Genomic DNA, 27,943 nt, shown 5'->3' with positions numbered 1-27,943 from the left:
TCCCTTCTGCAGAGAAACACCCCCATAACAGGATATTACCACCTCCATGCTTTACTGTAGGAATGGTGTTATTTGGATGATGAGCTGTATTGGATTTCTGCCAGACATATCGTTTTTGCAGTTGAGCCCAAAAAACTCAATTTTAGTCTCATCTGACAATGACACCTTTTTCCATATGGCCATAGAATCTACAAGGTGTGTTTTGGCAAAGCTCAGTGGCGACTGCATGTGGCCTTTCTCGAGGAGTGGCTTTTTTCTTGCAACTCTCCCATACAAACCACATTTGTATAGGGTTTGTGATATTGTTGTCACATGTACACAATGACCCCTCTTTGTCATAAATACCTGCAACTGCTTCAGAGTTGCTGTTGGCCTCTTGGTAGACTATCTGGCCAGTTTCCTCCTGGCTCTTTAATCCAGTTTGGAGCAACGTTCTGATCCAGGTAGCATCTGTGTTATACCAAATACCTTCCACTTCTTAATAATAGAATTCACTGTGCTTCTAGGGATTGATAAAGCCTTTGACATTCTTTTTGTATTCATCTCCGGACTAGTGCCTATCCACAGCTCTATCCTGGAGATCCCAGTGACGGTGCCTTGCCATCCATAGTTGATTGTTTGCCTTAGTTACACTACCAGGGACTGAAATGCTCAAGGAAAGCTATTTTCATGCTGAGCTAATTAAAATGATCACAGTTGCAAGTCAAATGGCTTTGTGTGCCATTGAGAAGGTGATTAGCTACACCTAATTGAGTATACAAGTCATTTTTAAGAGGGGGTGATCCTTTTTCCAACTCAGTGACTCTGTTTTTGATTTTTTTTTTTCTGACTTGTTGGTGTTATATCTTTCACTTGGATGTTATAAGTTGCACCGAGTAAATACAGTTGGATAAATCAAAAACTGTGCCTGTCTTCATTTCAGGCTGCAAAGCAACAACATGTGATTATTTTAAAGGGGGGGGGGGTGATTCTTTTGTATGCCCACTGTGTAAACAATATACAGGGGTCACTGGAGGACAGGAAGTGTGTATAAACTACAGAATACCTCTATCTATGGTATGAAGATGAGGAAAGAAGGGGTTTTGTAGTCCTGGAGCACATCCTGTCATAAGGGGAAAACACTGGTTCTCCATAGACACAATACAATTAGTGAGTGTTGTCACCCTTGGACAGGAAGTGTTACTGGCAGGATCACTAGGTGAACATAAAGCAAGAAAGCCTGAAAAAAGGTGCACAGTTTGCGAACATGGCGGCAATTTAGGAATATGTGATAGCAGTTCTGCAATCGATTCCTAAAGAGGCCTTTGCTGACAGTTTCCTGAAGCTTTATGAACTTTGCCAAAAGTGTGTTGTGAAGGATGGCGATTATTTTGAAGGCCAATAATGTTAATAGTAATGAAATATTCAAATACATTTTATTCCATTTTCAATACATGCCATATTTTAAACCCAGTGATATATTCACTGGGTCTCTGTACTTCTCTGTGCAGTGCAGGCAGATCATAGCTGGTGGGAGGAGCCAGCAGGGTGCTGTACAGAGCTTCCTAAAAACATCAGAGCCCCCTGCCTCTGTAACTCCTCTCAAAATCCCTGAGCCCTAATGCAAGCAGTGGGTTGGCTCGTGGGAGGAGTTATGCAAATATAAAATGTCAGTCTGGGGGGGGGGGGGGGCGTTCCTAGGCAGGCAGAATTTGCATGTAGACCATCCTAGGTAACGCCCACATGTAATGTTGAGCCTCTGTGATTGAAAGAACTGAAATACAGATAATAAAAGGGGCGGGCCAGGGACAATCAAGCCGGGGAGGGAAAAGGGCTTGATTCTGCCAGACATCCTCCAGCCAGGAAATGAGGCAGGCTCTATCTGACTTGCTGCAGCTTCTAATGCACATCGTGAGAAGCTCACAGTGTGCAGTGAAATCTGAGTCATTTCAGTACAAGAGAGGAGTCTGTACAACTGTGCTAGACTGAAGGGAAGGCTGGACTTCCCCTTTAAATGAGGCGAGTATACATGGAAGTTATAAATGTATTTACAGGTATGTATTAATTTTTAAAACACTGCTTGGCATGCTAAACAAATGATTAGGCAGGCTTTAGCACATCCATTGTTATTTCTTATTTATTGCTGTATTATGATCATTGTACCAATGTCAAAGACTGATTATTAGACTAATGACATACAAATAATAAGGCACATTGTTATTAAGCTGGTACAGAGAGCTGAAAAGACATATACACCAATAGAAAAACCTTGTCAATTAATCATACTTCTCAAGTGAATAAAAAAACACCTAAAGTGGTTTGTCAGATTATACAATAAAACATATCATCAGCAACAGGGAGAAAAAAAAAAAAAAAAGGTGTAAATTCTGTATAATAAAAAAAAAATTCTTTATTCAAATCAAAAATCAAAAGTTGAAAAGAAAATAGCATAATGCTGTTAAGTAGAACCTTTTTTTTGTGTGTTTTGAAATGAAAATGTAACTTTTATTCACTATGAGCAGGAAAATCATTCAGGAAGCTGCTAATTCCATCCAGGAAAAATGCGGCCGCATCAAATGTTCGATTTGCTGACCTATTGATTCAGGTGACGTGTGAATTTTAAAGTGCATTTCCACCTCTGTGGTCACATTTTTGAGAAACCCACCGGGCGAACGTAACTTTCCCTTTACCGCTTGCTGACCGTATACTGTATATATACGGCGGCAAGGTGACTCTCCTGTGCTGGATCATGTACCTAGTACGTGATCCAGCACTTCTGGGTTGGGGATGTGCAGGCGTGCCACTGCTGGCCCGCTCCTGCTGTGATTACTCACACTCGATGCCCGCCCGCACCCGTGGATTATTCGTTACACAGGCAGAATGGAATCAGTGGCGGCTGATGCTAAAAAAATTTTGGGGGGTGCAAACAAACCCCTTCAGATCTGCACTTACCAGAGGAAACCTCAAGACTTACAAACAGAGCAATCAAGCGGTCATGGCTCTCCTGATAAACGTTGGCTTCTGTGTTAACCCGTTCTTCTTTCCAGGGCTCCAAATCTTCAGCCTCCTGATTGGCCAAGACGAGAAGCTGGAAACTGGAAGTGACACCGTGGTGAATATTAACTCGCTAAAATCAAAAGTGGGAGAGTGGCAGTGCTCTGCGCCCCGAGGACAACCTAAAACAAGCCAATTAGAGCCTCAGGCTCTAATCACATGCTTGTAAAAAAATGACTGACCTAATAGACACCCATTAATCCGGCGCCCCGCACAGCGCACACACATAGAATGATTGATTTTTAAACAAATGATATGTCTAACATTTTTCAACTTTAACCACTTCAGCCCCGGAAGATTTGGCTGCTCAATAACCAGGCCATTTTTTGCGATTCGGCACTGCGTCGCTTTAACTGACAATTGCGCGGTCGTGCGACGCTCTACCCAAACAAAATTGACATCCTTTTTTCCCACAAATAGAGCTTTCTTTTGGTGGTATTTGATCAACTCCCCAGGTTTTCATTTTTTGCGCTATAAACAAAGGAAGGGCGACAATTTTGAAAAAAAACACAATATCTTTTACTTTTTGCTATAATAAAAATCCCATATTTTTTATCAAAAAATTCAGTGCGTTCTGTTACTTCGTTCTGAGCAGCCGACCGTTTTCTAGCCATGTTTCGTATGCGTACTACTCGTAGAGTTCGTGCTGTGTGGGAGCTTGGTGTTGGGGTCCTGACCTTGACACAAGTCCAATCCATGAACAGGGTGGGGAGGAGTTCATGGACCAAGAATTGGTTGCTCCAGCGTGACCAGTTCTGTCATATGCCTTTGCTCCGTGAGATCCGTGAGAATAATCCTGATGATTTCAGGAACTTTCTCAGGATGACAGACCCCGTATTTCACCGTTTGTTGGCTTTGCTGACCCCCAATATCAGCAGGCAGGATACCTGCATGAGGCAAACCATCACTCCGGAGCAGAGGCTCGTCGCCACCCTGTGGTACTTGGCGACGGGGAGAAGCCTGCAGGACCTCAAGTTCTCGACAGGCATCTCCCCCCAGGCTCTGGGGATCATTATCCCAGAGACCTGTTCTGCCATCATCCAGGTCCTGCAGAAGGAGTATATTAAGGTAAGATTTTTATCCTTTAATATCACATTTTATTGTATTTAATGTTTGATAATATATTGTATTTCTTTCCTCATTCCCTAATTACCCTGATTGGAATATGCTGTGAATGTCTCCTTTGTCCTTATGCATGCTGGATTTTTATGTAATTATTTTTTTTCTCCTTCATACATATTTGCCTTCACTTACCTCCCCAGCATGGTCTCCTGGTCCTAGATTCACCTCATGTAGTCACTTAACAATGTATTTTATCAGCTCCATAGTAGTGCTTTACCCCAAATACCCCCTAAAATGTTTAAAAATGTGATTTGTGCTTTAAATTCAGGCAGAGTGCCAGAGGCTTTTTGTTTGGGTTCCCCAAATCAGTTGGAACCCTCCCTCCCCCAACTGCTAAGTCAGCTGATACCAATTCTCTATCTATCCTCAATCATCTATCTGCTGACTTTGCCAAACCCATACACACTATACCCATCTCTTTTGTGGTCAGATGTATGGATGAATTCCCCAAAGCATGTAGTGCAAGGGCCTGCCTGTATACAAATGGTACTGTTTCAAGTTTTTGTATACTGTTATTATCTTGATAGATAATACCAGCACAATCACATTTGCATTTATAAAAGGTTTTTAAAACAAACCAACATTATTGTTGTATAAAAATGTTTTGGTCACATTACTAAAAGGAGAAATGTCCATTTAAGATAAAACAGGCATGTTTAAAAACAACAAGAAAGATACAAATCTGGAACTTACAAAGTTCAACTTTTCAAGAAATATACACAGCACAACTACTTACTTTTTTGCAGCACTCTCCTGATCCTTCTGTACTGCTCGTGCTCCCTTAATTTGAGGTCCGGCTCTTTGCGAAAACAGTGTTTAAAAACAGGAAACCGGAGCAATCTTCCTGTTTTTAAACACTGTTTACGCTTTTAATGCTTTTTATTAAATGTGAGTACCCATCAGTATTATTAACACATTTGTGGATCTTTGTACGGTATCCCACTATGGAGTCTCTTTCCTGTCTACACATGGGCAACATCTAAGAGGTTAACAGCGAGGAGACCACTTACATCACAGACAAGGAGGCACTTGGAGAACACAGGACAGGATGTTTCCTCCCACTCCACAGGCTACACAGTGGCTCATACTGTGAAGGTGAAATACCTCCTTGTGGGGTGAATAATAGCAGGGAGTGCATTTCTTATGGGGCACTGTTTTCCAAGAAGCACAGAACAATTTGAAGGAGCACATTGTCACTTTATTGGACTTTTTTTATACCCCAGGGTTTAAGGACGGTACATGCATATTTCTGAACCCAGTTTCACAGCAACAATATACACCAGTCATATATGTTGGGTTTTTTTGCACAGAAATGTCACTTTGAATTGCAGGTTTTGCACAGGATTGTGTTTATTTTATTTTATTTTCGTTTGAACATAACAATATGCATTATATATAAGGAAGGAAGTTTACACAGTAGGATTTTTTGTGGATTTTTGTGAATATACAAATATTTATTTTCTGCACTTTTATTGTCATTTTTTTTGCACCTGTAACACACACCCCTCAAGTATTTAGAGGTTGTAGGTCACCTCCTAATAAGAGCAGCGCCATACCTATCCCCTCTTTTTCACATTTCTTCTAGATTTACCTTAGGGTGAATTTATTGATAGAGGCTGCAGCTCCTCATTTTTCATTTTCATCATAAGCGCGGGGGTCTAATAAATTTTTCACTATTCACTGTGGTTCCTCCTAGGGGCGGCGATCCAATCACAGCCCATGGTTGTATGGACACCCAAGGGTCTACTGTCAATTGACATTAGGCCCGCCCCCCAGCCTCCATTCACCCCGTATCTCCTCCCTGATCATCTGCCACTTTTTACATCCTCCTACTTAGGTGTGGACAAACTCCTTCTGTCCATCCCATTGGAGGGCCCTCCATATGTCTCACCCACGTCTATCTGCGCCACATGGCTGGAGCCGCGTGATGTAATTGACATTGCGTTTGGCATTCTGGGCATTGTAGGCTGCTGAGTGTCGATACTGCGCAGGCGCAGAGGCCACCATTCATCCACTCCTGCTGGGCGACGTCACACGGCAACTGGGTGGGGGGCTATAAAGGCAGACTCTGCCAGCCTTAGCCTGCTGGCTGTAAGGGGCACTGGTACATTGGACTTCACCATACAAGGTAGTGTCAAGGATGGGGGGTTTTCTTTCCTATTGACCTCTATCATTGTACCACTTATATGTGTCTTATTACAACTGTGTCGTTACTCTTCTGCCTAGGTTCTTTTATGCTGTAACATTTGGATACTGCTTGTTATTCAATTCAGGCACCGTTCCACGTTAACACTTTTTGTTCATTCGAACAATATCTTGAAGCCCTGGCGTGTATTATACCTTATATCTCTGGTTCTCCTCAGCGCCCCTTCTTTCGAATATATTCTTACGTCTTTTTGGTATGTATTGAGGCTTTTCAGCCCTATTTATGTAATTGACATGAGCTCTATCTGAGTTATCTGTCCTGATTCATTATTTTCTTTTTCTAGTTTTTACTGGTCTCCTTTTTACCCTCTGCAGCCACGCTGCGGTAGTGTTGGCTTGCCGTCCTTGGGATCTGGTCCATCCTATTGAAATAGGGTAGGTTGGGTGAATGTTTTGGGGTGTTGGGATGTTTATTCCCACCACATGGTCTGGGGGGGTGATTAATGGATCAGGGAGGAGGATAGGACTATTAATACCATATCGCCCAATTATTTAGTAATGCACACCATATCTGACATTATACTCATTGTCACAGACCTAGCCAGAACAGAGGCTATTGGAGAGGACTGTATGCAAGCCTGTTGCCCACCGATTATGGGCCCTAGCATTTGGGGGAATGGTGCTCTCTGTGAGCTGTATGCCTGGGGACCCTGGGGTTGGTGTTACTTTGGATTCAGCTCCATGTCCCCCCAAAACACACAGACTCTGGAACCCGTTATATGCCATATTAGAATGATAAGACTGAATTATACTGTTGGGACACATCCTGTGAGGAGATGCTAATGTCATCATCTCCACTCACCTGTCTGATGTCAGCTATAATGGGTTTAATGTAAATAAGTTTAGTCTAGGTTCTAAAGGTATTCAACTCATTGTTGTTTGTTCTAATTAACCCTGTGTTGATGTTTATGGTAATGTGTGTTAATTGAATGAGCTGATCACATTGTCCTCTATACAATGTAGGAGACGGGACGACTCCTATTGGAGCTCATGTTAATTAGGTTAATTAGGTTATGTTTGTATTGTTAATTGTAATTAGCTCCAGCTATTGTGTTTATATTCCTGTGTGAAGCTCGGTGACCACAAGTCTGGGCGAAAGGTCATGTCTCAGCCACCTAGGCTGTATAAAGGATGAGATAATTAGCTCATGTTAATTAGGTTAGCTTTGAGTCAGCCTGGTGTATAAATGTGTGTGATATCTCAAATAAAAAACAGTTCTGATGTACTCCAAGACTGGTGTTGTCTAGTTCTTGGGGTTCCCATAGCCAGATCCATTGGACTCGTGTTCCAGAACTTAGGAAGCGGCATATGACGGAAGCGCTCAAGCGGAGTGTGGGGCGTTCCGTGACATTGGTGGCAAGCAGCGGGAAAGCTTCCTACAGTCTGGGACATCCAAATTTCCATCTGGATCCAAGGTCCAGATAGCAGGAGAGGAGAGGTACAGATACCAGCCGCCATGGATGAGGAATTCAGAAGGAGGTTGCGAGAGATGCAGATACAGCACAGAGGACCAGTATCGGAGCAGGTCCTGCTGGGATGGTGTGATTCTATTCGTTGCAAACTCTGGAAGGAAGCGCTAGCCCGTGAGCAGCGACACCAGGGAAAAGTTCTCCCCTCCATCGAGGAAAGGTACTGGTCGCAGTACGGACTGCGGGTGCGGTTTTTGGGAGAAAAACCACACAAGAAGCAGACAGCTGAATTAAGCAGGCTGGTCTGGGCAGAGATAAAGCTGGATGAGAGCTACAGAGCCCTCCGGTGGCATGTATCCCAAGCATGTCCCTGGATAGCGGATGACAGCCCAACGGAAGGCTTAAGCTACGGCGGCTTGGGACTGTTGTTTGTGAAGCTGACAGGGGACCCTAACTTTGGGAGTGATTTGGAGCGGCGGGTGGATGAAATCATGGATTTCAGAGAAGGGCTACTGAACATTTCGGAAGTGCACTGGGCACAGGAAGATTTGGAGTTTCTGGCCGTTCAGGAATGGGAGCTAGAGATCGCCTACAGACGGCTGCTAGACATTGCTCAGTGCCAGGGCTGGGCTCCCTTTGCCTGGGACTATCAGGAAATACCAGCTGAAGATCTGGTAACTGAACAGAGGGTCCAAGACCTCTGTCCCACACTTTTACCAATTCCAGAGACTGGGGATTTAATAGACGTTTCTGTAGAGGAGGAACCACCTGGCAAACCCCCAGCAGAAGTGCTGGCAACCGGACAGAGGGTCCAAGACCTCTGCCCCACACCTGCAGCAATTGTGGAGGCTCAGGCTGAGAAGATGGCAATCACTTCCCAGCAGCAGATACAGGGGGAGAAGGGAGAGGAGGTGTGTGTTGTCCCTCCCCAACAGTTGGCCAGGGTGGAGGAAGTGGGCTTTCCTCCCCAGCAAAGATCCGTGTACCTGGGAGACAGTACCATCGACATGTCGTCCCAGCAGCCAGATGAGGAAATGGAAAAGGAAGCAGCTGGCTCACCTCCCCAATGGCAGCTACACAGTTTGGGAGTGGAGGAAGCCAGCTGCCTGCCCCAACAGTTAGCCGGAGCAGAGGATGCGGAGTCCCCAGCAGAAGTGCTAGCAACAGGGCAGAGTGCTACCAACCTCTGCCCAGCACCGGCAACAACTACAGAGTTCCAGGGAGGTGGGGCAGTCGGCCTCCCCCTCCAACAGTTAGCCAGAACAGATGGTGTGGGGTTTCCAGCAGAAGGGCTGGCAACAGGGCCGAGGACTGCTGGACTCTGCCCTCAACTAACAGAGGATGGATTTCCTGTGAAGGTGGATGGGACTTCAGTCTCCACCTGTATACTCCAGGGATGCTGGGCAGTGGGCCCAGATCCCCAACAGCATGACAGAGTGAGCCCAGACACCCTGTCCTCTCTCCAGCGGCAGAAAGGATTCCAGGGAGAAAGGCCAGTCCAGGCCTCTCCCCAGCGGCAGATATGTTCTCTGAGAGAGGCAGAGGTTGGCTGGGTGAGTAATGCTTTGTTTGGAACAATTTATTTGGGGTACTGTGTGGGTACAGGCAGTAGAGGACTGGAGCTGTTTACTTACTTCGGAGTCAACCCGTCTGGGGTCTCCTCCTGTGTTAGTCTCCTGCCGAAAGGGGAGAAATGTCACAGACCTAGCCAGAACAGAGGCTGTTGGAGAGGACTGTATGCAAGCCTGTTGCCCACCGATTATGGGCCCTAGCATTTGGGGGAATGGTGCTCTCTGTGAGCTGTATGCCTGGGGACCCTGGGGTTGGTGTTACTTTGGATTCAGCTCCATGTCCCCCCAAAACACACAGACTCTGGAACCCGTTATATGCCATATTAGAATGATAAGACTGAATTATACTGTTGGGACACATCCTGTGAGGAGATGCTAATGTCATCATCTCCACTCACCTGTCTGATGTCAGCTATAATGGGTTTAATGTAAATAAGTTTAGTCTAGGTTCTAAAGGTATTCAACTCATTGTTGTTTGTTCTAATTAACCCTGTGTTGATGTTTATGGTAATGTGTGTTAATTGAATGAGCTGATCACATTGTCCTCTATACAATGTAGGAGACGGGACGACTCCTATTGGAGCTCATGTTAATTAGGTTAATTAGGTTATGTTTGTATTGTTAATTGTAATTAGCTCCAGCTATTGTGTTTATATTCCTGTGTGAAGCTCGGTGACCACAAGTCTGGGCGAAAGGTCATGTCTCAGCCACCTAGGCTGTATAAAGGATGAGATAATTAGCTCATGTTAATTAGGTTAGCTTTGAGTCAGCCTGGTGTATAAATGTGTGTGATATCTCAAATAAAAAACAGTTCTGATGTACTCCAAGACTGGTGTTGTCTAGTTCTTGGGGTTCCCATAGCCAGATCCATTGGACTCGTGTTCCAGAACTTAGGAAGCGGCATATGACGGAAGCGCTCAAGCGGAGTGTGGGGCGTTCCGTGACACTCATGGTTATTGATGTGTATTCTAAAAAATGTTTTTTCTTTCTATAGAGCTATATTTACTTTGGTCACGTCCTGGCTCCCCTGATGAAGCCAATGTCTTGGCGAAACTCGTAGGGAAGACTTGGCCTGCTATTAGAACAAGCCAATATCCTCTTGGCCAACAGTATATTATATATGCTCCTTTTATATTTGAGTGAATTAGTACTTGGAATACTGTTTTTTCTTTTCAAACTTTTTTATTGAGAGTAAGACATAAGGTTTAACAGGCAATACATATGTCACATAATTGGGTTTGTCATTGTACATGAATACCCCAGTGGGGATTGTGTTATAACAATTTTCAGGGATAAAATATGCGGTACGGTCCAGTGACAAATTTTTCACAGAGTTAAGTGAGAACAGAATATAACGGTTTCCTGTTACGTCTATATAACAAAACAAGGTTTATATCAAGAAATATTAGAAAAAATAAGAGCAATGTCAAGAGTAAAGTGATAACATTTATATATGGATAGTAAATCTGCGAACATATAAAGGATCAGAGTTAGTAGACTTTATATAATCTACAGTAAAGTTACCTGTAATAAGAGCGCAAGAAGAAAGAGAGAGTAAAGAAAGGGAGATCAGAGAGAAAAGAAGGATAGGGAAAATAGAGAAAGGTTAGAGAAGGGTAGGGAAAGGGAGAAGGGGGGTCGGGGGGAGCGCACGAAAATCCAGTTCGCCATCAGGTCTATCGGAATACTGTTTTTTAATTCAATGTAATAAAACTTGTTAGTTTATTGATATCTTGTACTGAGTTGTTTGGCACTGCAATAATCCCCTTCCCTTTGTCTCTTTCTATTACAAATCTTTGGGGTGAGGTGCCTTATCTAATAAGGATATATCAGCCACTCTTTTCGCTATTCCATTGCCCTAGCAGTACCTGTCTCAACTTCCAGGGGTGCTTGGCCAGAATTGTGCAAGAGGCCACCCTCATCATCTCAAGCTCCTCATACAGGTATGAAACACCAATCTTCCAATGGGGACAACTGTCTGTGGGTGATTTCACTCTGCTTCCTGTTGAGCCTTCGGGACAGAAAGTGAAAGGAAATCTCCCCAATGCTAAATTTTTCGATCATATTAATGGGTCCCTCCAATTTTATCAGTCCAGTACATGTTTTTTTCAAATCTACCAAGCCCTGGGTAGGGAGGGGCACTTTAAACCTGGCTTTTTATAATACAAGAATGAAATCTAGACTTTGCGTTCTGTTTTTGCTGCTTTCCTCCTTGCACCTCTAGCTTGACAGGGGTTCTAGTCAATCACTTCTCTACTCAAAAAAAATCTATAAATACAATATAAACCTCAGTGATGAATTTCAAGTTGTATTGTTTCCCTGCCACCTTCTACAGGGAACACAAGAGTTGCTTCCTATGATATCTGAATAGTTTATTTTTGTACAGAAGACATGCTTGGCTATTCAGAAAGACATTCAAGCTAAGTGCACAACTATTAAAGCACTTAGTGACCATTAAAATATAAAAACACAAATGGCCAGCATTCCCATGTGCTTTATTGTACCGTCACAGCACAAAGAGCGAGCACTTGGAGGAATTAAGCGAGCCAATCCAAATAGAAAAGGATGAAATGGATTAAAGTGCTCTGAGTAACAATACATATGTACTTTTCCAAGGCTACGATGGCCCAGATGTAATACATTTCATTACATGTGTAAGAGCCAGCATCAGAATGTGAAATATAGCAACCAATAAATGTTAGGTGATGTTTTTTTTTTTTTTTTTTTAAGAAAGCTGAAAAATAATCTGAGTAGTGATTTTTGTAACAGTATTATGCCCTGTACACACGATCGGACATTGATCGGACATTCCGACAACAAAATCCATGGACTTTTTCCAACGGATGTTGGGTCAAACTTGTCTTGCATACACACGGTAGGAAAATCTGATCGTTCTGAACGCGGTGATGTACAACACCTACTTCGGGACTATACACGGGGCAGTAGCCAATAGCTTTCGTCTCTTAATTTATTCTGAGCATGCGTGGCACTTTGTGCATCAGAACTGTCTACACACGGTCGGAATTTACACAAACGGATTTTGTTGTCGGAAATGTTATAGCCTGCTTTAAACTTTGTGTGTCGAAATTCCGATGGAAAAAGTCCCATGGAGCCCACACACGGTCGGAATTTTCGAAACAAACTCCGATCGTACATATTCCGTCAGAAAGTCCGACCGTGTGTACAGGGCATTATTGTTGTTAACTGTACAGGAGAAAATAAAATACAAAATTGCATCCTTGGTTTCCTATTTTTGGTGCTCTTTTATTATTATTATGTCTAATTTCACCATGCGGCACTGCTCCTATCTGTGATACTATGTTGCTGTGTGAAATGGCATTGTTTGTCAACAAAGACATAGCTGCCAACAGTCCCGAGACAATCCCAATTTTGGGACCCTCGTCCCGATTTAATCTTGTCCCGAGTGTTTTCCCGATTTTTTGGGTTTGTCCCGAGAAAATCGTGAATTTTTTTGTCAAAAAACGGCAACGGCTCCACAAAAATGGCCACCGTCGCCTCCACGAGTCAGTGTTGTTTCCCCTTGTGTTCAGTAGAGGGGAGAGGGGCAGCCAATCGGCTTCTCTCTTCAGTGTACGAATAGAAAAATCTATTGTACACTGAAGCCTATTGGCTACAGGGATTGGCGTCCCCTCCCCCCTCTCCACTGAACACAAGGAAATGTTCAGTCGCCGCCGCCACCAACTCTCCGCCCCGTGTGTGACAGTGTCCGAGAGCGGCACTGATGGAAGGAGCAGTGATGGTCCTGGCTCCCCCCTTGCAATGAGCAGGGACACAGTCACACTAATGGAAGGACTGGGGCTCCGCTGGCTGGGGACAAGGCACTGATGGTCCTGGCTCCCCCTTGCACCCTGTCCCCCCATGTCACCAACATACCTGTTTCCCCCCTCCCCTTGTGTCACCACCATACCTGATTCCCCCTTCCCCCTGTGTCACCACCATACCTGCACCCCCCTCTCCCCTGTGTCACCACCATACCTGATTCCCCCCTCCCCCTGTGTCACCACCATACCTGCAACCCCCTCCCTCCGTGTCACCAATATACCTGCACCCCCTTCTCCCCTGGGTCACCACCATACCTGATTCCCCCCTCCCCCTGTGTCACCACCATACCTGCAACCCCCTCCCCCGTGTCACCAACATACCTGCAACCCCCTCCCTCCGTGTCACCACCATACCTGATTCCCCCCTCCCACTGTGTCACCACCATACCTGCACCCCCCTCTCCCTCCGTGTCACCACCATACCTGCACCCCCCTCCCCCCATGTCACCACCATACCTGCTTCCCCCTCCCCCCCGTGTCACCACCATACCTGCTTTCCACTCTCCCCTTGTCACCACCATACCTGCACCCCCTTCTCCCCCGTGTCACCACCATACCTGTTTCCCCCCTCCCCCCGTGTCGCCACCATACCTGCTACCCCCTTCCCCTCCGTGTCACCACCATACCTGCTTCCCCCGTCCCCCCTCCCCCGTGTCACCACCATAACCTGCAACCCCCTCTCCCCCATATCACCACCATACCTGCAGCCCCCTCCCCCCATATCACTACCATACCTGCAGCCTCCTCCCCCATATCACCGCCATACCTGCCCCCCCTCCCCCATGTCATCACCATACCTGTTCCCCCCCATGTTGCCACTATACCTGCACCCCCTTCCCCCATATCACCACCATACCTGCCCCCCCCCCTCCCCCATGTCATCACCATACCCGTTCCCCCATGTCGCCACTATACCTACCTCCCTCCCCCATGTCATCACCATACCTGTTCCCCCTCATGTCACCACCATACCTGCACCCCCTCCCCCATGTCAACACCATGCCTGCACCCACCTCCCCCCCATGACAACACCATGCCTGCATCCCCCTCCCCCCCATGCCTGCCCCCCCTCCCCCAAGTCATCACCATGCCTGCACCCCCTCCCCCAAGACATCACCATGCCTGCACCCCCTCCGGCCTAGTCACCACCATGCCTGCACCCTCTCCGGCCTAGTCACCACCATGCCTGCACCCCCCAGGTCACCATCATGCCTGCACCCCCAAATCACCACCCTGTCTCCACCCTTCCCCAAGTCAGCCTGTAACACCCCAAGTCACCATGCCTCCACCCACATACCTCTCTCCCCTTGTCACCACTCTTGAGGAGATGTAGCTAGACTGTAGCCAACACTCCATCAGCAGCCAACACTCCGCTGGGGACACCTGATGTAAGAGGCACTCCGCTGGGGACACCTGATGTAAGAGGTACTCCGCTGGGGACACCTGATGTAAGAGGCACTCCACTTGGGACACCTAATGTAAGAGGCACTCCGCTGGGAATGCCTGATGGAAGGAGGCACTCTGCTGGGGCACCTAATGGCAGGACGGACTCTGCTGGGGGCACCTGATGTAAGAATGGACTCTGCTGGGGGCACCTGATGTAAGGACAGACTCTGCTGGGGGAACCTGATGGCATCTGGTAGCAGGCGACGTAGCAGGTGACACGCTCAGTGGTCCCACTGATTCTGCATTATGGTGAGTTGAATGATTTAATTTTATATTACAATGTAATAATAGAAATAATGCGCTTCAATCATCCTGACACCATAACAACCATGGTGCCGGGATGATTGAAGTGCCAACACCAGGTGTTTGGAGTATCTTTATCTGCTGATGGTTAAACTCTGGAATACACATTGCTATTGTTGTGTAGGATCTGGGTCTGCTGTCCCTCCATCCCTCTACCTTTACCCCCCTTTCCCTCTGCATCCCTCATTCATCTCAGACTCTAACCACACCCCATTTTAGCCACGCCCATGTAAGCCATGCCCACTATTTCGCATAAACCGCGCGTGCCGCATTTTTCCTTTTCCCTATGCCACGCCTACCAACGCATGCCCCACCCCCTAATTATAGTCTGACTCCGCCTACAGCCAAAAAAGTGTCCCAAAATTTTTTTTTACAATGTTGGCAACTATGCAAAGCCATGGATCATCATTCCAGTGCTGACATTGCGATTGCATGAATCTATAAAGGAAGAATTAGGATTACCTTTAGACTTCGTGTACACGGGACGTTGTTCAACCTCTCCTGAACAATTTAACTTGACAGCTAGAAACCGGCGTCTAAAAACGGCTGTTTAGCTGTGTTTACATGTCGCGTTTAGTTGCATTTAGCCGCATTTGCGTCTAGAAGTGTTTGAAAAAAAAAAAACATTTTTTTTTTTTTCAAAATAGCCAAAAATTAAAAGCGCCTGTAAACGAAATGCGGCTAAACGCGAGTTACCGCATTTAGCCACATTTACCCGCATTTGGCGTTTGAAATGCCTCTGAGGCTTCATGTACACTGCTGCTGGTAAACGGACGTTTAGGAGCAGTTGGGCATTTTTTTCAACTTCTCCTGAACTCTCCTCTATGTTATATTATCAGTACATGTACACATGTTCGTTTATAGTCGTTTCTAGGCAGGTGCGTTTAGAGGCTTTTTTTGGAACCCAAAAAAAAATGCGTTCAGAAGCTGTGTTTAGAGGCATTTCAAACACCAAACACGGCTAAACACGGTTAAACACAGTAACTCGCTTTTAGCCGCGTTTCGTTTACAGGTGTTTTTTGGCTATTTTGAAAAAAAATAAAAAATAATAATTTTTTTTTCAAACGCTTCTAGACGCAAAGGCGGCTAAACGAGACTAAAGCATGTAAACATGGCTAAACGACTGTTTTTAGACGCTGGTTTCTAGCTGTCAAGTTAAATCGTTCAGGAGAGGTTGAACAATGTCCCATGTACATGAAGCCTAAACACAGCTTCTGAATGCATTTTTTTGGGTTCCAAAAAAAGCCTCTAAACGCAACTGCCTAAAAACGACTATAAACAAACCTGTGTACATGGATTGATAAGATAACAGAGGAGAGTTCAGGAGCAGTTGAAAAAAATGCCCAACTGCTCCCAAACTTCCGTTTACCAGCAGCAGTGTACATGAGGCCTTAGGGTTACTTTTAGTACAACAGTTAACGCAGTGATTCTCAACAAAGGTGCCGAGATACCCTTGGGTGCCATTTGGGATCCTTAAAGTGCCACCAGCATGGTACACTGCTCTGGTTAAGAGATAGAAACATAGAAAAGTGATGGCAGAAAAAGACTAAGTAGTGCATCGAGTCTACCCATTTTTTTTTCTGATTTGTTTTTTTCAAGCATGTTTGAAGTCATTTACTGTTAACCGTCTCACTACCTCTGTTGGTAGTTTATTTCAAGCATCAACTACCCTTTCAGTAAAATAATAATTTCTAAGATTAGTTTTGAACATCCCTCCAGTTAGTTTGAGGTCATGTCCATGTGTTCTTAATTTTGATTTCATATTGAAAAACTGCCTTCTCGAGCAGGAGGCGGAGCCTAGCGGAGCAGACATGCATTGTTAGAGCTCCACACCGCTGAGGAGAGAAGAGAAGGACAAAGCGGAGCCTGCAGGCTCAAAAGGTATCCATTTGAACCTTTTTGCCCCAGGGAACAAACTGTGAAAGTTTGGGCAGGAAATATGGTACTGGGAGGAAACCGTGGCAGAAATAAAAATCACCTCACAAAGAGCTCACAGGCACTCACTGCAGCTGAAGCAGCTCCAGTCACCTCACAAGATACAGCATCAGGGCGCTCTCACAGACAGAAAATGTCACAGCAAGACTCTCCATTTGAGTCAGATACAGAACAAATCCTCTCACAAACTTCTCCACAAGCCTCCTCAGTATCCCCAGTAATATTATTACAATTTGAAAAGATGCTTCATAAGGCTTTAAAACAAACATCAGACCAAATAACAAAAAGCCTAACCAAAGAAATAAGAGAGCTGGGAAACCGCACCGCAGCCTTAGAAATAAAAATGGATGAAATTGAAATTACAACCCAAGAAAATATAACAGAATTGGAACAATTAAAAAAAGAGAATTTAATACTTCAAACTAAGCTCGAAGATTACGAAAATAGAGCCAGACGTTCAAACTTGCGCATAAGGGGAATACCTGAAACTGTGACAGACCTGCAATCTACTATTACTGCTCTATTACAAGAACTAAAGCCAGATATCCCTATTGAACGTTTAGAACTGGACAGAGTACACAGAGCCCTCACAGCCAAAAAGAAAGATGGACCCCCACGTGATATAATCACAAAATTTCATTATTACAGAACGAAAGAACAAATACTAATTGCTGCAAGAGAAAAAAAGGAACTTAATTTTCAAGGACACAATTATCAAATTTTTGCTGACCTATCCCAACTTACTAATACTAAAAGACGATCCATGAAACCCCAACTAATGGAACTGCAACGCCACAACATTATGTATCAATGGGGCTTCCCCTTTTCAGTCAGATTTAACTACCAAGGTACAATTTACAGAAGCAGATCAGCAGATGAACTACAACAAACCCTTTTAAGATTAAATCTGACAGAACCCACAAGCAGCAACACTCCCACATGCAGAAGAATGGCGTCATCTTCACCTTCAGGCAGCACCCAGAAAATTTCAGAACAAAATGGGAATCATCATTCTCACAAAAGAGGCCGTTATGCCACATCATCCATGGACCAAGAAGATTTAATGGACTGACATCCTAATTCCTGATATCTCTTCATTTATTATACTAAGAGATGGTTCTCTATAAAAAAACCTATATTTATAACTGAATGTAACTGCATTCTGATAGTCACACACTGTGTGGGATCATGTTACATTCCAGTTATACTTCTAATTACTTCTGATTCATATAGCCTTAGAATATATAAGTGAAATAAGGAAATTCTTGTTCAGTTATATATTATCAGGTAATAACAATAGATTTATTACTTTTTAGGACAAATATGTTCAATAATCCAGAAGTAATTGAAGCTTTTTCTTTCTTTTCTTGAAACGGATATATTATTGCCTAACTAGTTCCTAGAGTTATGTTTTTGTTTATTCTGATCTGAGGCAGTGCAACCTCAATTTTATGAGTTAACATATCTAAACAGTTACATATGAATAAAATATGTAATTGTTTACTCTAAAAGGGTTAAAATCCCAAAATAATTCAAACTATCTTCATCAATACCAAAGTTATTAACAGTACCTTTCTAACTGAATTATTTAGCCTAGGGCAAGACTAACCATATACAACCACCCTGGAATAAATAATTTCAACAAAAACTATATTCTGCACTCCAATTAATGAAACATCATTTTGATGTCTTTTGACATAGCACTTCTCTCCTGTAAGCGGAAGATCCGTGTACCCCCATTAGCCCTCCTCATTCTCCCAACCATATTATGTGGGAGTGTGACGAAGGCACTTCTTCCCCTGAGAGAGATATTTATTCTCTTTCACGGGTAAATTGTGATTACTTGCAAAAAATAATTTATACAATGTATCATCTAATCTCATATGTTTTTTGTTTACTCTTTACTCCAGAATTCACTGGTTTCTTTTCTATCTATTCATCTCTTCAGTCCACACAGGTTGATCTGCGCAGTCAGCTCTGCATAACAAAAAGTAAGTCAAAACTATTTGATCTATTGCCATGGCACCACTGAATATACTTTCCCTGAATGTTCAGGGAATAAATGTCCCTCAAAAAAGGACCAAAGCCTTCCGTACTTTCCATAACAAGAAGGCTCACATAGTATGCCTCCAAGAAACACACTTCACCAAAGATTCTACTCCAAAATATATTTCTCCTTTTTATCAACAAATTTACACGGCTTCTGCCTGTACCAAGCAAAGGGGAACTCTAATTGCATTTCACCGATCCACACCATTCACCTTATCATCAGAAATTAAAGACCCAGAAGGTAGATACCTGATACTCATGGGTTATATAATGGATACAGCAATCACGGTGATTTCCTACTACGCTCCTAACAAACAACCTACACCATTCCTCTCACATATATTACAAGTGATTAATACACACAAAATAGGAACAGTGATAATGTGTGGGGATTCGAACCAGGTCCTCCTCCCATTTCTAGATAAATCACCTTTTACACCATCCAAAATAACCTCTAGATTACCTTTTTCTCAACTTCTTTCCAAATACAATCTGGTAGATTCATGGAGAGAAAGTAACCCAATGAAAAAGAAATTCACTTATTTCTCGCACCCTCATCAAACCTTCACCAGAATAGATCATATTTTTCTAACAATAGGAATGATACCAGAAATTATTGCATCAGATATAATTCCGATTCCGTGGTCTGACCATAATGCAGTATACACTACTATAGCCTCAGCCATACCAAAAGCGCATGACCCAACGTGGTACTTACCGGACATAATGCTCAAACACCCACTACATCAGATGGCCATTGAACAAGCTTTAAAGGAATACATATCAATTAATAATATAACAGACATCTCCCCAATAACACTGTGGGAAGCTCATAAGCCTGTCTTGCGTGGTACAATACAAAGACAAATGGCACTATTTAAACGGGAACGCAAAAATCTAGCAAAAAAACTAGAACTCAATTTTAATGCAGCCTACATATCATTTCAAGATAATCCATCTCAGAGTACAAAATCTCATCTGGAAAAATCTAGATTGGAATACGATCTATTTTTCACTGAGTCAGTTGATAAATCCCTCAAACGCTCCAAACACAATTTCTACATGAATACAAACAAACCAGGTACATATTTGGCTCGGGCATTAAATTCAACTAACAAATCTTTCAAACCAATACGTTTGAAATTATCAAAAAATGTTTACACTTGTAATCCAGTTAAAATAGTCCATAAATTTCACTCACATCTCGCAACTTTATACAAGACAAACAATGAATTTAATCCTACAGAGGCTGAATCCTTCTTCTCAAAAATAACCTTAACTGAGTTATCTCAGAATCAAAAAAGCAGTTTGGATGAGCCTATAACTATAGATGAAGTTGCTAACGCCATAAAAGACTTAAAACTTAACAAAAGACCAGGCCCAGACGGCTACTCGGCTTTATACTATAAAACATTCTCAGAAATACTCTCTCCCATTCTCACTGAAACTTTTAACAAACTTCTAGATGGACATTCTTTTCGGCAAGAAACACTAATGGCAATTGTTTGTATGATCCCAAAACCCCTTTCTGATGATACTTCCTGTGTGAATTATCGGCCTATCTCTCTGTTAAACCTCGATATTAAATTATTAGCAAAAATAATAGCAAAACGCCTCAATAGCATTATAGGAAAATTAATACATAGAGATCAAGTAGGCTTCATGCCAAATAGACAGGCAGGCGATAATATACGCAGGGCAGTGTTATTGGCACATATTGCTAAAAAACGGAAAATCCCTTTATGTTTTCTATCTCTCGATATTAAGAGGGCATTTGACACAGTATCCTGGCAATATATGCAATATTCATTACAAAAATGGGGTTTTGGACCCCACTTTTTAACATGGATCAAAGCATTATATAATAAACCCAAAGCCTATATAAAATATGCTGGATACAAATCTGAAGCCTTTAATATCGAAAGAGGTACCTGACAGGGTTGCCCATTATCTCCCTTATTATTTGCCCTTATACTCGAACCCATGGCCCAATACATCAGAACAAACCAAACTATAACTGGCATTGAAGTAGGAGGTATTACACACAAATTATGTATATTTGCAGACGATATATTACTTTTTCTATCATCACCACAGGTCTCTGGTCCTAACTTAATACCAGCTCTTGATGGATTTGCAGCCCTATCCGGCCTTATGATTAATCCTAAGAAATGCCTAGTGCTTAATATTTCACTCACAAACATGGAATTGATCCCAGCTAGGGCTGCACTCCCATTCACATGGGCAGAAAAATCAATCCCATATCTTGGAATTCATTTAACAGCATCTCATTCTGACTTATTCTCAACCAATTATCCTCCTGTATTAAGACAGATCACAAATCTAATAAAACAATGGTCGCAACTTCCTTTATCCTGGATAGGGAAGATTAATGCAATCAAAATGACTATTCTACCCAAATTGCTTTATCTATTCAGAGTCCTCCCTATTCCAATTCCTTCCTATTTTTTGAGACTAGTACAAAAAAGAGCAACTTCGTTTATATGGGGCTCTTCTAAACCACGTATACCTATACACACACTACATCTTCCCAAAAATAAAGGAGGCCTAAGATACCCTAATTTTACTAACTACTACAGAGCAGCACATTTGGCCAGTCTGTCCAAATACCATGCAAAACAGGAAATCCCATTATGGGTATTTATAGAGGCTTCAGAAAATGACCCTCTATTAATATCAAATTTATTATGGCTTGATCCTAAAGACCGCTTTAAAATTCATAATCCCATAACTAAACACTTCTTATCTCTCTGGGATAAACTAAAAACCAAATATCAGTTACAATCTCCACACAATCCTCTCCTTTCTTTTATCAGAAATCCGGCCTTTTATCCGGCATGGATCTACCCAAATTCTTTTAAAGCTTGGACAACATCAGGCATTCAGACACTAAATGACTTCATAGCATCTAAATCATTCCTTTCATTCCCATCGCTTAGAGAAAAATATGATCTACCAAACTCTGAGATATTTAGATATCTCCAAATCAAAAATTTCTATACACCATTCCTAAAGGGGGATACACCATTATCCCAATTATCCATTTTTGAATCAATCTGTACAAAAGATCCATTTGCTAAAGGTACAATTTCATCACTTTATAATCAATTTTATGGAGTAGTAAATCTTAATAGACCCTCTTACGTTCAGAGGTGGGAGGAGGACCTGGGACGAACTTTAGAAGACACGGACTGGTCTAACATATGGCTCACATCTAAGTCATCTTCATCCAACATCTTAGCACTGGAGACAACAAATTATAAAGTCCTAACTCGCTGGTACCTTGTACCCGCTAGAGTGGCAAAATATTCACCTAATACCTCAACTCTTTGTTTTCGAGGATGCCCAGAAATAGGCACATATTTACACATATGGTGGACGTGCCCAGTAATCCAAACCTTCTGGAAGGAAGTCTTCGTGATTGCATCTAAAATATTTAAAAAAATAATACAACCAGATCCATATTTAACTTTACTTAATCTAAAACCGGAATGGTTAACACTCTCTCAATTCAAACTTATGATCCAACTAATAACGGCTGCAAAACAAACAGTGGCCAAGGCATGGAAATCTCCTACATTGGTACTAGCAGAAACAATTCACAGAATGAATAATACAATGTCCCATGCTAAGATGGTAGCCATCGATCAAAATCAAATTCCAAAATTTGAAAAACTTTGGCATCCTTGGATAAAACAACAGTTCCTGTCAAACTTCAATGACTCTGTCCTGTTGCCATGGTAACAGATTAAATGACTTACAGAGACACCCATTCTAAGGCTTCAAAGAGAACTAAAAAGAATAATAAACTGACGAGCGGGACAACCTTGTGGACCATACCTCCACCTTTCAACCCTTTTTCTTCTTTCTCTTTCCTTTTCTCCACATTACGATTAAAGCTCATTATCAGAATTTATTTGACCTATATACACTCTACTTGTAAACAATATGTATAGTAGGTATAAATCATTTAAATACCTACAAAAGTAACTAAGGAAATGATATATATCTTTAATTTAGGTTTACGTGAACCCAATGTTTAATATTTGAAATTTCATGATATTTACCTTTATAAACCCTACTGTAAAACAATGAGCTTACTTTATAGATCCTTGTAAACTTACTTTATGTATCTTTATAACATTGTATACTCAATAAACTTCTTTTGACAAGGAAAAACTGCCTTCTTGAACCTTATCCCCCCCCTCTTCATGCATTTAAAGGTTTCAGTCATGTCTACCCTTTCCCTTCTTTCCTCCAGACTGTACATATTAAATTCCTGAAGTCTCTCTCCATTTGTTTTATCACCCAAACCTTTTGCCATTTTTGTTACCCGTCTCTGGACTCATTCTATCTTATGAATATCTTTTTGTAGGTGAGGTCTCCAGAACTGGACACATTATTCTAAATGAGGTCCCACTAAAGATCTATATAGGGGAATCAGAACCTCCTTCCTCCTGCTGGTGATCCCTCTAGTGATATAAAGATCTATGTAGGGGAAACAGGACCTCCTTCCTCCTGCTGGTGATCCCTCTAGTGATATAAAGATCTATATAGAGGAATCAGGACCTCCTTTCTCCTGCAGGTGATCCTTCTAGTGATATAAAGATCTATATAGAGGAATCAGGACCTCCTTCCTCCTGCTGTTGATACCCCTAGTGATGTATCCTAGTATTCTATTTGCTATTCCCACTGCCTGGTCACACTGTTTGCTCATTTTGCAATCATCTGAAATAAGTACCCCCAAATCTTTTTCTTCTGTAGTGCTGGCTAACATGGTACCTCCCAATGTTGTACTCTCTAAGGGGAGTCTTTTTCCTTAGGTACATTATTTTACATTTAGAAATATTCAACTGCAGTCGCCCTTGCTTTGACCAATCTTCCAGCAATGCCAAATTATGTTCCATGTTACAGACACCTCCAGGGATATCAACCCTATTAAAACACCTTTGTATCATTGGCAAAAAGACATACCTTGTCCAACAAACCTTTAGTTATATCAGTTACATATAGATTAAATAGAACAGGACCCAGTACAGAGCCTTCTGGAAAACCACTAGTGACTGGTCTCTGTTCTGAGTGAACCCCATTTACAACAACAAATGGACATAAAACAGACATGCTGGGATGTAATGAAAAAAGTATATATATATATATATATATATATATATATATATATATATATATATATATATGTTGAGGGAAAACAAAAAAATAGAGGACGTTTAAATCAAGGTATTGATATCCCCAATTGCAGAAGAAAAGTTTGCTAGGTCTTATTGGGAGGTCATCCTTGTGGTTATGTTGGTTCCACAGGAGGACCATTCATCTTTTTAGTTATATAGTGATTCAGGTTATGGGGATTCATTTGAATCACTAGGGCTAAGTACAATTAGCTCTCCAGGAAGACCTGCAAGTTCAGCTCTGTATTGAGGCCCACCGGAAAGAGGGACTTCAACCTATATATTCACCATTTTTCTTTTTGGAGGAGTATACAGTCGAAGTCTCCTCTTCTGGTGGGCAACTTAAGGGCATAAATCCCCTTTACCTTCATGCCTGCTGGGCTTCCATCATAGCATTGGGCAAAGTGCTTTGCCAGGGGTTTCTCTGGGTTTCGGTCCCTGATTTCTCTTAGGTGCCCACCGATTCTCACTTTCAATGTCGTATTTGTTTTCCCTACATAAATTTTAGGGCAGAGGCAGGTGATCATGTAGATAAGTCTCGTTGATGAACAGTTGATTAGGTCCCTAATCTCAAAACTATCCTGTTCCAGAGCATCCATGAATAACTGAGTACTGTCTACGAAGGGACAGATCTGGCACTTGTTAAATGGGAACATTCCCTTTGTTCACGGGTAAGTCGACAGCCAGCTGGAGTCTAGTTCCTTCGTGAACTCAGACTGAATTAGCATGTCTCCTAGGTTTTTGACATGGTGGGCTACCATTGTGGGAGCTTCGCCAACTATTTCAGTGAGGCCGGGGCTGTTGGTTAATATGCCCCAGTGTTTTTCCAGGATGTTCCGTACCTAGTTCCATTATGTTTCAAAGGTTGTTATTATTCTATCAGGGCCACTATTTTTTCCAAATCTATATATTCTCATTGCTAGTTTCTTTTTGTAGTAAGCTTTCCCTACTCCTGCCTGCCACCTTTTTCTTGGCTTTCCTAATTTGGCCATGGAAATATCCTCGTTCTCAAAATCTTCACCCCCTCTTTTTGGTAATCATCTATTTTTGTACAATTTCTTTTAATCCTTAAGAACTGACCAGTTGGAATTCCATTTTTCAGCCAATGTGGGTGTTGGCTATTGGCACGTAAGAGGGTATTGGCCGCAGTTTCCTTTCGAAACGTGCGGGTGTATAGTTGACCTTCCCCAACTGCTATCCATAGATCGAGAAAATAAATTTCTTTCTGATCATAAGCATATTTCAGGTGTATATTTTGCTCATTTTGATTGAGTTGATCAATAAACATATGTAGATCCTCTATACAGCCTCTCCATACCATTAGTACATCGTCGATGTACCTTAGCTGCGTGTGGATGTGGCCAAGGTACATCAATGAGTTGAACACCTCCTCCTCCTCCCAGAGTCCCAGGTGGAGGCAGGCATAGGCCAGTGTCCAGGCCACCCTCATCGAGGTACCTCTGATCTGTTGGTAGTTTTGTTTGGAAAATTGAAAAAAATTATTGTGTAAAGCAAATTCCAGTAGCTCTATCAGAAATTCATTCTGTGGGCCAAATTGTGGGTAGTGAGAGTCCAAGAAGGTTTCAACTGCCTGAATCCCACACAAGTGGGGGACTCGAGGTGTAGAGTGATTCCACATCAATACCCACTAACCACACCTCGCCCCCACCCATAGGCCTGTAATTTTGGCCAATACGTGGTGGGTATCCTGCACAAATTACTTCAAGTTTTTAACCATATCCTTGAGGAGGGAATCCAAATATCCACCAATCCTCTCAAGTGGTCCCTGGCAAGCCAAAACTATCGGTCAAGCCGAAACTATCAACCCCAGGTTCGTATAGTACAGGTGCTAAACAACAATTCCTTCACTTAAGGATTGATCTACCATCACAAAAATACTGTTGATATTTAGTAGCGGGACTCCCTAGAACACAACCCTCCCATATACACTGGACTTCAGTGTGACTTTTTCCAAGAATCCCCTGACTGTCAGATAAGGGTATTCATCAAGGCCGAGATGCTGAGAGCGGTAACCTCTTGCGACTAAGCGCACTCCACTCCTGGAGATGGTACAGGGGGTGAAGGGCACAAAGAGGCACGAGTGATCAGCAGGCAGGGCAGGTCTTGCATGAAGATCACTGGGAAGAAGACAGCTGTGCAGGACTGGAAGATGCTGAAGCTCAAGGAGGTAGACGAACAGCAAGTCCAACAACAGGCCGGGGGTCAAACCCCGATGACTGGCAAGGGTCTCTTTAATAGGCAGAAGAGTCTTGTGCTGGAGACAGATAACAGGTCTGTAAGCAGGCTGATGCTCAAGCACTGAAGACTGGTAGGAAGTCCGTAAAACAGGCCGAAGGTCAAACAATGATAACTGGAAGCAAAATCTGTAAGCAAGGGCAAGCACTGGAGACAGATAGCAGAGTCCGGGAGCAGGCTGAGGGTCAATCACTGGAGACAGGTAGCGATATCCGTAGACAGGCCGAGGGTCAAACACAAGAGGCAGGTAGTGAGGTCCGAGAGGCAAGCCGAGGGTCAGGTGCAGGAGATGATCAGAGCAGGTCAAGGTCAATCCGGGTCACAACAGGTAATCAAGAAGCAGGATACAAGCAGGAAACACACAGGAAGCTGAAAGACAAACCAGCAACCTGGACATGCCACAGAGTGGCTTTTATAGGCCAGTGAGGGGATCATGTTGTACGCGCATTATTGCGTACGCGTGTTCGCACATGCGTATTCGCCGTTCCGCTGAATTGTGCCCAGGTATGCGTCGGAGCGCCGCTCTACCACGCATGTGTGTAGGAAAGCGGCGATATTGGCAAGGCTGGTACTTGTTTCTTTCTTGACAGTGCCCCCCCGAGGGGCAGCCTCTGCACGCCCAATCTGGACAGTAATCCCGGGTGTTTCTTGTGGAAGGCTTGGATTACGCGTGGGGCGTGTAGATTACTTGAAGGTTCCCAAGAATTATCCTCAGGAGGGTAGGCCTTCCATTTCATCAAGTACTGGAGCTGCTTACCCTTCCTCTTGCAGTCCTCTTGCAGTCTATTATGACTTCCACCTCAAATTCGTTCTCGCCATCGATCTTAACAGGAGGAGGAGGTGGTTGTTTTCTTCCTGAGAAAGGACTGGGAACCACCGGTTTCACTGGGGATACGTGAAACACAGGGTGTATCTTATAGGAACTGGGTAAGGCTAACTCAAAAGCCACAGGGTTCACAATCCTCTTGACTTTGAAAGGGCCCAATTTCCGTGAAGGACAAGGTAGCCTGAGATTGATGGCGGATAGCCAGACCTCATCCCCTACCTTGAAGGCTGGGTTTCCCTTTCTTCCCTTGTCATAGTGTCTTTTGTAACTGTCCTGGGCCTTCTGCATGGTTTCCTGGATCTTTTGAAAATTTGACTGGATGAAGGGTATGCAGTCTTGCACAGTAGGAACCGATTTTCAGGGAAGGAATTAGGGAGAAAGGAGGGGTGAAACCGGAAGTTGGACCAGAAAGGTGTTTTGTTAGTATCTGAGTGAATGGAGTTGTTATAAGCAAATTCCGCATAGGGCAGAAGAGCGGACCAATCATCCTGGGATCCGGAACAGAAACAGCAAAGATATTGTTCTAACGTTTGATTTGTCCTCTTCATTTGGCCGTTACTTTGAGGATGGTAGACAGAAGACGGACAGACTTTAATTTTCAGTGTTTTGCAAAGCTCTTTCCAAAACTTGGAGGTGAATTGGATGCCTCTATCGGAGACAATATTATTGGGTACCCCGTGAAGCCTCACCACTTCCTTGATGAAAATATTAGCTGTATCCAGGGCAGAGGGAGTGCCCACCA

General features: G+C 43.1%; 1 protein-coding gene across 1 annotated transcript in view; it reads right to left on the bottom strand.

The window, feature by feature from the left end:
- The window catches only part of LOC141106668 (integrase/recombinase xerD homolog), a 124,440-nt gene extending 96,951 nt beyond the window's left edge, over positions 1-27,489 (bottom strand). The window contains exon 1 of the mRNA XM_073597609.1: positions 27,133-27,489. Within this exon, the coding sequence (XP_073453710.1) occupies positions 27,133-27,489 (357 nt within the window). The remainder of the gene's footprint in view (positions 1-27,132) is intronic.
- Positions 27,490-27,943: the final 454 nt, after the last annotated feature.

This window comes from Aquarana catesbeiana, linkage group LG08 (genome assembly GCF_042186555.1).
Source record: "Aquarana catesbeiana isolate 2022-GZ linkage group LG08, ASM4218655v1, whole genome shotgun sequence".
In the NCBI taxonomy this organism is placed as follows: Eukaryota; Metazoa; Chordata; class Amphibia; order Anura; family Ranidae; genus Aquarana; species Aquarana catesbeiana.
This window is presented reverse-complemented; position numbering and strand designations above follow the sequence as displayed.